General features: G+C 28.6%; 1 protein-coding gene across 1 annotated transcript; it reads right to left on the bottom strand.

Moving 5' to 3' along the window:
- Window positions 1-4,146: 4,146 nt before the first annotated feature.
- LOC136988735 (putative Ras-related protein Rab-33) lies at window positions 4,147-8,879 on the bottom strand. The gene is made up of 2 exons (XM_067286696.1): window positions 8,555-8,879; window positions 4,147-4,810 (listed from the first exon to the last, which is right to left on the bottom strand). Exons 1-2 carry the CDS (start codon window positions 8,756-8,758, stop codon window positions 4,307-4,309), a joined length of 708 nt encoding a protein of 235 aa, XP_067142797.1. The 5' UTR covers window positions 8,759-8,879; the 3' UTR covers window positions 4,147-4,306.
- Between the last annotated feature and the right edge of the window lie 3,698 nt (window positions 8,880-12,577).

Genomic DNA, 12,577 nt, shown 5'->3' with positions numbered 1-12,577 from the left:
AAATTATACTCGCACAAAATAACAATAAATTCAATGCAATTTTTGACATTGCCTTCCTTTTTATTATAATAATCTGTTTATGGTACTACTATTAATTATAATGTTAGTTAAATGGGAATCACGCAACCTATTTCTTTCAGTAGTTTTAATGTTTTTTTTGTGTACAAAAAGAATTATTTACAATAGTATGATATACCCTACATGCATAAGTTTTTTTAGATTCATTGAAAGAATGAACTTCTTTACAAAATTCAAGAAGGGAATGTTCTCTATGATAAGTTTTAGCTGGTATCTGGCTGGTGGTTCCACATAATTAAATGAAAATGGATCACTAAACAATTTTAATTCAGTTTCTATTTTTCTGAAGTCAGAAAATCTGGTTGTTAAATCTTCTCATAATTTACTATATTTTTCAAAGTTCACAAGAAATTATTTTCTTTTAAATGCACAATTTCACAAGCTTTTGATTGTGTTATCAAAAGTTGTAACTTTTTAGTCTATTGCTTTGAACTGACAATGGTTCAAGTCCAAGATCTGATAAAATTTACAACTTTCACAAGATCTGTCATCAATTGATTCATATTTAACTTTTGAGCACACAATTGCTGATGATGAATCAAGCAATAGTAGTAAATTCAGGTATCGTGATCTACCGATTCTTTGAATAAAGTAATAAATCCGTTATTTCTACCATTATTTTTACCAATTAATGCAGGAGCACCATTAGTTAGAAATAAAATTTATTCAATTACATCAATATTGAACTTTTCAATGGCTAAATTAAAATGCTCAAGTGTGTCTCAGTTGTATCCTTCATATGACATCATTTATATGATGTCAATTCTTCTGATGAAAATAATCAAAAACAAGCAACTACTACTAAGTATATAATGATAAAATTTGTAAGAATAGGAACCCTATTCTTATAAATTTTACAGAAGCCTTCTCCTTAAATTAAGATGCTATATTTTTCTTAATTACCTTTTCATAATTTGTAACTTTTCTTCTTCTGTTTTTGGAATGATCAATTATCAAATTGATCACTCCAAAGGATGAGCTAGCTACCATGGTTACTCAACTGAATTAATTAAATTGATCGTAAAAAACTTTTCTTTCCTCACTTCTGACTTTTACCATGTGGATCCCAAAAGGGCTTTTTTAATCATAACTATCTTGTGTTTGGTCAGCTGGTGATTTGACATTTTGAAATTTTTAGTTTTTAAAGCACTAAGATTTCATTGGGCAATTTGCATCCAAGAATATGATTGGTACTGTAGGAACAAGATGTTAAAATTTTGAATTTTGTCATGCAATCAGGGGTGTAATTCTATACAATACTAATCTTCAACTTTATACCATGATTGATTCTCTTGAACTACAAAAGTAGATAAAGTGGATAAAATAATTTTATTTCTTAACTCAAAATTTAAGGTCCAAAGACAGATTACATTTCACTAATAAAAACACAATGCATTGAGTCTCAGGAATTAACTTAAATTTTATTTTTGTCCACACTTAAGGAAGCTTGACTTTAATACAGTATACTCTCAACAAACCTTAATAACATTGATATTTTTAGTCATAATTTTAAAATACAGTAGACCCCCCCATAAGACGGTAGATGCGTTCCGTGTTATATGAATCCATGTTGTACAAGTCACTTAAATACATGAGCCAATCACAGCCTGGCACGTGTGCAGTTTAGGGGCTACGGCTGTTTGAAAGGTTTTCTTCCATAAAATTATTGATTCTAGATTAATTTGACTCAACATTTCCAACAGACATATAATTTTTTGGGAATAATCCATATAAACTATGCTATAAACAGGATTACTTACTAAGTGTGCACTGTTCGACCACACCATTGCTTAAGCTTGTTTTCGTCTCGGAGCAGCTCGTTGAACAGCAGATGCGTGTTTCTTGATCAACGAATTTTTCACAGAAAAATCACTTAACTTTGGAGACATCATTAATAAAAATATAATTTTTATAGCCATTGAATAATTAATGTTTTTTAGTAGGTCCAGTGCTCGTTTAAACTCAACGGTTTGTACAATATCCACTATTGGTCCAGATTCGACCAATCCTGTCGTGACACGAGTCGACAATGACATTTTACCGTGTTATACAAGTCTCTTTTAGCATGTTATATGAATACGATTGCAATTTTTTCACCATGTTATACAAATCTGTGTTATATGAACCCGCGTTATAGGGGGTCTACTTATTTTAAATGTTGATACAGTAAATTTGTATAATTAGAAAATTTGAATATTTGATTTGCTTGGTGTTTTTTCTTATCAGTTTAAGATGTATTTACATGACTGATGATAATTCATTTCAAAAATGTTAAATAATGAATGCGGATAAAGATTTTTATTTTTCTCTATTGCTAATGTTTGATTTGTTAATAATTCATACTAAATATTTTTGATTTCTTAAAAGCAGAGTCTTTGTTTCAAAAGAACAGAATGTTAATTTATTTTATATTAACTGGATTTATACTTAATTTAATTCAATTAAGTCAAAAGTATGTTTAAGAATTTATCTATAAAAACTTGTAAAAATTTATAAACAACTTTGTATATAGTCAAAATTAATATATTCTAAAATAATAATAATAATAATAAACAATTTTGGCTATTTTAGAATCCATTTAAATTGAAAGTATCTGAAAAAATATGTAATAGAAGTCAACTTAGATGAATATTATAAATTGTATTTTAAAAATAACTGAGCAATGATGATCAAACTTACTATGAAATTACTAATTCAACATTTACAGAAGTTGCATGTTAGTTTTTAAATGTTTAAACAGCTATAATCACTGCAAAAATAGTATTACTAAAGTTTGAAGGATAAACCAAAAACAAACCGAGATATGCAGAAATAAAGTTGAAGAAAGCTGCTTTTATTAATTTTGTTAATATAAAATTATACTGCTTTATATGCTTAATAGCAGCAGTTCTTAAAGTGTGTGCCACGGTACCCTAGTTTGCTGCAGCTTCCTCACAGGGGGATGATATAAAATTTTTATAATGTTAGAATTTGACATAGGGCCTTGGGAAAATCTGCACTTGGCAAGGGTGCGAAGAATCAAAAAATTTTGGGTACCACCGCTTTATAGAAATTAAAAATTTTAAAAAGTAACAATGTTTTTATCCTTTCTTGAATTCAGCATTGATTCACAGAATAATAATAATAATATTCAATATATAAAAATTATAGCTTTACTAGGAATGGCTTTGCCATCTTACTCCTGAAATAGACTATTTGTAACAAATTTTTGATTAGCCACAGTTTCTATTTTTTTTCCATGACAGAAAATGTCATATAAAATCTTACCTTAATCATCATATGTAAAGATGAGTAGATTAAAAATTATATCATCTTATATTATATTGTAGTTTTTCATTTAAATTATTTTTTTAATTTTTCAATTTACACTCTGTCATTCTTTTTATATTATATTTCAATAACCTTTTTTTAATGTTGAATAGAAGTCAAAAAGTATCTAAATCTAAGAATTTTATTGAAGTTCTTAAGAAGCACAAAGCAGTATAATTTTGTTTATCATGGATTTTATAAGATAAAAAAAAAAATTCAGTCTGCAAAATTGTTATTATTTTGTATTATTTTTTTCCCGCAGTATATGCAAATGTAGATATGAAGATACTGTTATGTGGACAATAATTCATTGTGTTTGAGTGTCAGAGTGCCTGCATAACATGACAAAAATATGGTTCCTAGCAAATTGAGAAAAAATTCTTGGTCCACCAAATCAACTTGAGTATTGTTATATATAATTATAAATATTTTCTAAAAGTTCAATCATAAGTTTATTAGTTCAATTGAGCCAATTCTCAGGATTCAAATCTTTCTAATAATGCTGTTTGAACTATTTTATTATGCAAGTTATTAGAAATGCATATAAAAAGTACTGTTGGAATAAATATGATTTATTTTATACAGATTGAGAGAATGGCAATGTTCATTTATTTCATAAAATAAGGTAATGGAATAACTGAACACCATTCTATCAACAACAGAAACTATTATTTATCTGAAAATTTAGTGATAAAAAGTAAATATATTTTTATGAATTTTACAGAAATATACTGCAATTTATTAAAATTAATATTCACATTTTGTGTTTCTTAATTAAACTGAAATATTTATTTTATATTAGAATTATTTGACATGTATTACATACCTTCAAAATGACAGATAATAAATACATTTAGAATACCAATAATTTTCTTAAACACAGATATTTCAGACATCTAAATATTTACATCTTTCACAATTAACATGCACACAATGATTCTGAATCATTTTCTAGAGAAGTATATTTACTTGATGTACTGTTTTCTTTTGATCGTACTGTGATAACTCTAGATCGTCTGTTTTCATCCGTAAGCTGCCGTTGCAGAATAGGCTGCATCATAGGTTTTGCATTCTTTAACTTATGTGCAAGCGTTAAGAAAATTGCTTCAACATGATCTGTTTCACTTTCATCCTTTGCTGATGTTTCAAATAAGGGCATGTTATGCATATCAGCAAATTTCTGTGCCATATTTGTACTAACAGCTATTTTGTCTTTACAGTCACATTTATTACCCACCAAGATTCTTGGTATTTCTGATGTCATTTGATAATGGTTACATTCTTCAATCCAATGTGGAAGACTTTCAAAAGAAGACATTTTTGTAACATCATACACAAATACTACAGCATGTACATTGCGATAATAATGTTGAACCATACTCATTCGAAATCTTTCTTGGCCAGCAGTATCCCATAGCTGCAACTATAAAATAGTTTTATAATAAAAATTTTTTGATTTAAATATATTAAAGAACAGATTAAAAATATTAATAAATTTTTATCATAGCAACTATAGCATACTCTTTAACAAACAATAAAACTGAAAGATGAATAACACAACCTTCAAATAAAGATTGTATTATGCATTCTAAAAATTCATTCAGTAGCAAATTTTCCTTATAATTTTTATAAAGGAATTTATAGTTTCAAACATTGAAATATCATATTAAATTTTTATCAAATTATAAGTTAAATGAAAATATTCTCAATGGTGTGATGTATAGAAAAAGTTACACGTTAAAAAACAAAGAATATGGAGAAAAAGACTAATGGCTCTTCTGTTTTTTCTATTAAAAGGAATTTGTATTCGTAATGAATGCAGAAAAGCAGTATCTCAGCAATAGTATTTGCATCATAATACACTAACTGGAGTAATAGTATAGGTTATAATGCATAATTTATAATATAACTGTACAGATGCTAGCCTTGGCTTCTTTTCTAAAAGGAAAAGAAAAAACATGAATATGATTTTTTTAATATGACATATGGAGTAATTTTTTCCCTTCCTTGTCCTGCTCTTCTATTTTCAGCATGCATTTTATTTTTATCTAGTCTCTCTTATTTGAAAAAGTTCTCTTAAAAAACCATCAGGTCAATATTTTATTATTAAGTTTAAATATTAATAATAATAATGCTTATATGAATGTCAAATTTGCAACAAAATTTCAAAAATAATTTTCACAAGAAAAATTTAAAAAGAAATAACTTTACATTTGCTTTTGAAATAAGAAAGACTAAATAAAAAATTTCTATAGAAGGCTATTCTTGATTTCTAACTAACTACAAAGGACAAAATATATTTAAAACAAGCTAAAAATTTTTCTCTCTCAATGATTTAATGTTTTGATATTACAAGTACTGTACATTTACTACTAAATGTGTCAATTCATACAAACAATATGAAAGAAAATTGGAACTAGGTAAAAATTAGTTTTAAATTATATTATAACATTGAATTTCTCAAAAACTACAAAGTAAATTCATACTATTATAAGCATTTTCCATGCACACATTTGCACTTGCTAAAAAGACACTTAGTGACATATCAGATACATTTATTGAAATTTTAGGGCTACAGTTTTTATTAAATTCCTTAAACCAATGATTATAGCAGCTTGATTAACTCAATTCTTTTGATTTTATCTCTATTGAATTAGTTTTGTTTAATAATATTGTCTACTTATCTGAGAAGATTAACATATTTATTATATAATAAATCAATTAGTGCTATATTTTCTCCAAAAAAAATGTTTCTTCTAGATATAAGCTTAGAAATAATTTTAAAAAAGCATTGGTTATAATAATGCTATTTTTATCAATACAGTATAAACAAATAATTAATTTTAAAAATTTTATTTATTTGCTTCCACTTATTATTATTTTCTTTTACATATATAGTGTAATTGTTTTTATCTAGAGACAGTAATCACTAGTCCACAAGGACTTTACTGATTATATTCAAAAATAAAGAAAACAATTTCAAAGTGGATGTACAAAATAATACTAAAACTGTAAACTGCTTTGAACCATTAACAAGTTTTTTTTGTAAAATAAAATATATTTTTTTCACTTGATATCACATTTCCTTCTGGTGCTTTCTTTGCACAAACAAACAAATCATTAGTAATTAATGATTTAATTAATTTCACAAACTTTAAACTAGCACAAGTTGCTTGCTACTCCAAACACTAATGCTTCCTAATAATGCTTGATTCATCAGATTTTTAATGCATTAATTGTTGAAAATTATTAATATATAATTACAATATTTCAATAGAACTTAATGAAAACTTTTTCATTTTTTTTTATCTCAAATATTTTCTCCTGTCATAATTCAGCAACCACAAGTTGGTTAAATACAATGGTAGTTCCCCAAACAGATTGTTTTTCCTACTATAATTTAACATTACCAATGATCACAAATAACTTGCTATTTTCATTATAAATTTTTTGAATCTATCACTTCAATGAGCTCTCATTCTTAAATGTTGCAACATACTGTTAAATGACATAACACAAAATACCATTTAAAAATACACACACACACACACAAAAAAAAAATAATAATAATCTAGATTTGCCATCTCAACTAACATCTTTGTTATAGCCAGTGAATAAAATCTTCAACAGATAAAATTTTATTGATTTTTTTTTATACTTTAATATTTTGAAAGACTAAGAATCTATTAAAGAAATCTATGAAAGAAAGAATCTGTTAAGAATCTATTAAGAATCTATGAAAGAAAGAATCTATAAAATTTATCCTTAAAATTTATTTATTCCAGAAATATTTAGTATTCAAATGCTTATTCAAACTTTGAGGAAAAAATGGATGCAACCTTTTTTTTTGTACTTCAAATGAATTAAAGAGAAATATGCATATGTTTACAGAACTCTCACGTCAGTTTAAAATCTGTTTCCATAATTTAACAATATGTGAACAGTTATTTGCACTTTCTAGGCTTTATATATTATGTTTTCTCCAAACCAAAGAGAAAGGAAATAATCAATGGAAATAATAATACATAATACCATGAATAATCCGGTGTTGCCCATAGCAATTTTACTGAAATGGCTTATTCTCTTTTCTAGTCTCAAATAATATACAAACTAGACTTAACTTTAGAAAAAACTTATTTACATATGTTGGGACCATTATATTTGTGAAATCAAATCACAGCACAACTACAAAAAATAATTATAGAAAAATGTAGAAAAAACTAAATTTAAAACTTCACAAAAAATAGAAACACTAAAATGAATTAAGTGTCTTCACATTTTCCTTTTTTACACCCCACGAACATAAGTTTCACAGCAGAGATGAACTTTATCTCGAGGTTCAAGATAAAGGTTACCTCTGCTTACTCAACAGACTGAAAAACTACTGTATTAAGAACTTTTTTCAATATTGAGATCAGAAAAAATATCAGAAAATTATCATAATGTATAATTTGTAATAATAAACTATGAATTGGTATCACATTTGTCAGAACAAAATTGTTTTCTCAAAGTGAAATTTTGAAGTCTAATCCGTAATACTATATGAATATTCACAGTTAGCAAAACTATTCTATTCTGAGAATAGAAAATAAAAATCTAACAGATGTTCTTCAGTCTTACTTTTGAATAATTATTAGCAAGGTTGCGGCCGAAGTTTTCATCTCTAAAACGTCTTGACGTTTATGTTTTAAAGACGAAAACTTCAGCCACAACTCGCTATTTTTAATTAAGATGAATTTAATTCAAAGAAACAAAAAAAAAATTATTAAAAAATTAAAAAATTTAAGCTAAAAACTGCTTCAGATTATTATTTTTGTCTAGTTATTATCGATATTTACATTAGTTCCATAGATTGCAAAGCAATAGCCTTGAATAATCATGATCAATAACAATTTAAAGCAATTATTTAGTATCTATTACATTAAGAAAACAATTAGTATATAAAAATTTTGTGGACACATTTATATGAATTAACTTCTCAAAATTTAAATCACGATTTAATAGAAACATTATTAAATTAAGTTGTATACATTAACACTTCAAACATTAAATACGAGATAATAAATGTTTATAATTATATAATTATAAATTACGTAAATAATTGCTGCTTTTATAGTTATATTGTTTCATTAAACTATAAAGAATGACGTAATATTAAAAAACATACTCTAATTTGTTCTCCATCCACTTCTAACAATCGTTCTCTGAAGTCTACTCCAATGGTAGCTTCTGTTTTATTTGGAAATTTTCCTCCACAAAATCTGAAAGTTAAACAAGTTTTTCCAACATTAGAATCGCCGATCACTATTATTTTAAAGATTCTCTTTTGTTTATCTATTTTCACTGATTTCTCAGGTCTACTTTCGCTCATCTTTCTCGTTTGTTTCGATTTAATAAAACTTCACATGTTTAATTCTCTAAAATATAAATTACACTTGTACTTCTATCGTCGATCCGTAGCTCTCACTACGCCATGCACACAACCACCTGACAGATTATCAACGTTGCCAGCTAAAAATAGAGTTTATTAGGATTAAACGTTGCCAGATCTCTAGAATAAAAATATAATAATTTTTAAATATGGTCGTATTGTAAAAAATTATAGTCTATAAATTTTTTTATATTCCATACTTGCAATAATTCGACTTGTAAACTTTATATCGTTGCTTCTTTTATAAAATTGTCTGTAAAGATAAAAATAAATTATATTTAATGGACGATTGCTGAATGCTGGTTAATATGTAAAGAACATCTAACTCAATAACTTAAAAACCAGAATTTTTATTTTAACTTAGATATTTATAAATCTACTGTATGATAATCATTTTCAGCAAAAAGGGTAATTTTCGAAATAAAAGATGAGCCTATTGGATGAATATATAAAGGAAATATGATTCGGATGACAGGATAGTCCGGGTAGTAAAACATCTATCTGGATACTCGGGAATCCGGATAGGTTAAGAAATTTTTATGGTTGAATTGAACTAGTTTTAGTCCCTTCCCAGCTATTTGGCTATCTACATTGCAAGTTTAGCCGAAGTCTGTGTCCTTAAATTCTTCTGCGAATTCAATGATATACTAGCACTGTTCAAATTCTTCGATTGATTTCACAGTGGCGTAGCGAACATAACTGGCGCCCGACACTTTATTGGCGCCCCTCTCCCCTTTCCAGAAACACATATAGTTTGTCTTGGAGACCATTTGGGCGCCCCTCTGAGAGTGGCGCCCGGTGCATGATACACCCCCTTGCATCCCCCTCGCTACGCTACTGTGATTTCATTCAAAATGTAACCGGTGCCGCATCGAACTCACAAACTTGAAAAGCTGGTGCTTACTGGTGAGTAATATGAAGAGAGACAACCATGAAAATTGTGCGGTTAAAGTTCTAACTTTTATATAACACTTAGAAATAGTTATAAATTTTTGCCATGGTTCTTCTTTTCAGTTGAAAATGGTATTTAAACTAAATGTCAGTATACATATTAACAACGTATTGAATAGTGTCTTAAAGTATCTTATCTCTTTTATCTTTGCTTTTTGGTTTAATTTACATCTGTTTTCTTTGATTTTACAAAACGTAAACGTTACAGATTACTGAGCGGTAAAGGTGCAGCCGACCTCTCTGGGAATCCAGGATCAAATCCAAACAGGTCGGAAAATTCCAAAAAATTTTTCATGGGCGATCAATCTTGGATATGTCGGGCGCCTCATTGCGGGCCTGGCTGAACCCGTAATGAAATACCCATAACTACATAAAAAAAGTTTTCTTGTTACCTACAGGGCGGAGTGTTAAAGAAATAAAATAAACAAATAATGCTACCATATTCAAAATTTATAAAACGAGAATAAGTGTGTTGTGGTCAGCCAAGTTTATTCAGCGTTTTTTTTTTTTTTTTTTGTTATTAAAATACCATTCTTAATTTAATATTACTTGATATTCATTGTAGTTTTATCTTTGCTCCACAGTGACTATTTCATCAATGAATTTAGGAATATATGGAAACATATGATAGGTATGAAGATTTTCTTAATGTCCTCGGGAACGGAATACTATTTATATATATATATATTTTTTTCATTTTTAGTTCTTCGTTTTATGGACACTAAGAGAACCTTTTTTTTTTTTTTTTTTTTTTTTTTTTACCAAACTTTATTATGAGTCAGCTGAGTGGTGAGAGACATATCCAGGACGAATCCCCCAAAAATTCTTGGATTTTTTGCCCTGTAGGCAATAAGGAAGTCTTTTTCCATACCCCTCGTGGGGTATGGAAAAAGACTTCCTTATTGTCTACAGGGCAAAAAGAGCCCTTCATATATTGTTCTACTTTTAAAAAGTAGAACAATATATGAATATTTATTTCTGTTTGATTTATTTAAATTAAAAGTGTAATTGAACTTCAATTTTCAAATTGTAGAGACCCATACATTGCCACAGTCGTTTGTCAAGTCGTCCTTTGTTAATCTCGAGAACGGTGTTAGATGAAAATTGAGACGAGATACGGAAAACTTATTTTTTAAAATTAAAATATGATTAAAAATTGCAGCCCGTCATTGTGGCGATGTCACAATAAATAATTGCTCGTTACAAATTAAATACTCCTTACACTTTTTCCTTTGGTAGGAAACTAGAATAGTAAGATTTTCAGCTGCGATTCTGTAACTGGGCCGTTTTATACAATTAGTCCATTGCTGTCGTGGTATTCTTCCAGGGTCCGACTGGACAGAAAATTTGGCCCATAGCAATTTTAAAAAATTCATACCTACAAGCAACGAGCTAGAATATACTACATAGAGTGGTTGTGACCTTAGATACACCGCTTTTGGTGGCAATGACAGGTACTATCGACTGCCATTTTACTTTAGTAAAAACAATTGAAATCTGTACCACGTGTTAGATAATATTGTCACTTTAAAATCCATTTTTCTCATCTAAATCTAGATTGCTTTGTTTGCTCCTAGATTTGAGATTTAGGCAATTAGATAAGTGATATAAATCTAGATTTTCATCTCGAATATAGCTATTTTTTTAGATTTTATTTAATTATTATAAAGAAGGCAAGATCAGAGTTTAAAATGGTAAGTGTAGTACCTAAGTCTCAATATACTGTAATAATATTTTTATAATCTAAGTACGAGCCAGGTCTTGAAGGGCTTTACTCTCAGCCATGTGATTGTTTATTTTTAGTACACTCAGGTTGACGGCCGGATGGCCGAGCGGTTAATTAAGATGGCAACCTACCGTTCTGAGGACCCGGGATCGAATCCGGACAGGTTGAAAAAATCGCCAGGTATTTTTTGGGAAGTAGTCCGACCGGATATGTCGGGCCCCGTCCCTCACCACCCGGCCACCCCATTGTGGGCCTGGCTGAACCCATAACGGGCCTGCTAACAAGAGACCCTTTTTCCACAGGGTGGAAAGAATTAAAACAAAAGTGTACTCAAGTCAGTCTGATCCGTACCCTTTCAACAGTAGAACAGTCAGGTGTGGGGCTACCACTTAATTGTGGAGAAGAAATGCGAGAAATTTTCAAACGTTTTTTCTCATTACCGTTTCGGAAAAAGATTTTGTAAACAGTTTTGTCTAGTAACGAAAAGTCTTTTCTTATTGTTACATAATTTATTTTTTATGTGAATTTTTTTCGCGGTAGTTTTTGGCTAGTTTTTGGCGATACCCCCAAAAGAATTTAGCGAGTATAGTCGTCCCTCACCACTGCCACACGATCGCCTTGGACGACTATGCTCGTCCCTCACTATTAAAAGGGTACCATATGCAGTACGTTGTTGATTTTTTTTGGACAGTGTTTTTTTATGTTTTTTATTTTGCAGAATATAAGTAATGTTCTATTATTTTTATTATAGATGTAGTTTGTGAAAATTTTGGCTTCAACTTGTGAATAAATGACAAACAACAAGATTGTAAATAACAAAACTTCTTGTTATTTACAATCTTGTTGTTTGTCATTTATTCACAAATTTTAAAAGTAAATAACAAGAAGTCTTGTTATTTACTTTTAAAATTTAAAAATCTAAGTAGGGTCATTTTGATTTGCGCCATCTCAGTTCACGGTTAAAACTTTTCCTTTGCACACTTTTACACAACACAAATGGCACGCTTCTTGACTAAAAGGAAAATGGTGAACTTATATTCAATTTTCTTTAAACATGGCGTCGCTAAAGCCATTTTACGTAA

Source organism: Centruroides vittatus, unplaced genomic scaffold (genome assembly GCF_030686945.1).
Source record: "Centruroides vittatus isolate TY-2023 unplaced genomic scaffold, ASM3068694v2 scaffold_386, whole genome shotgun sequence".
Lineage (NCBI taxonomy): Eukaryota > Metazoa > Arthropoda > Arachnida > Scorpiones > Buthidae > Centruroides > Centruroides vittatus.
The sequence above is the reverse complement of the archived record's forward strand: the minus strand, read 5'-3'. Positions and strand labels throughout refer to the sequence as shown.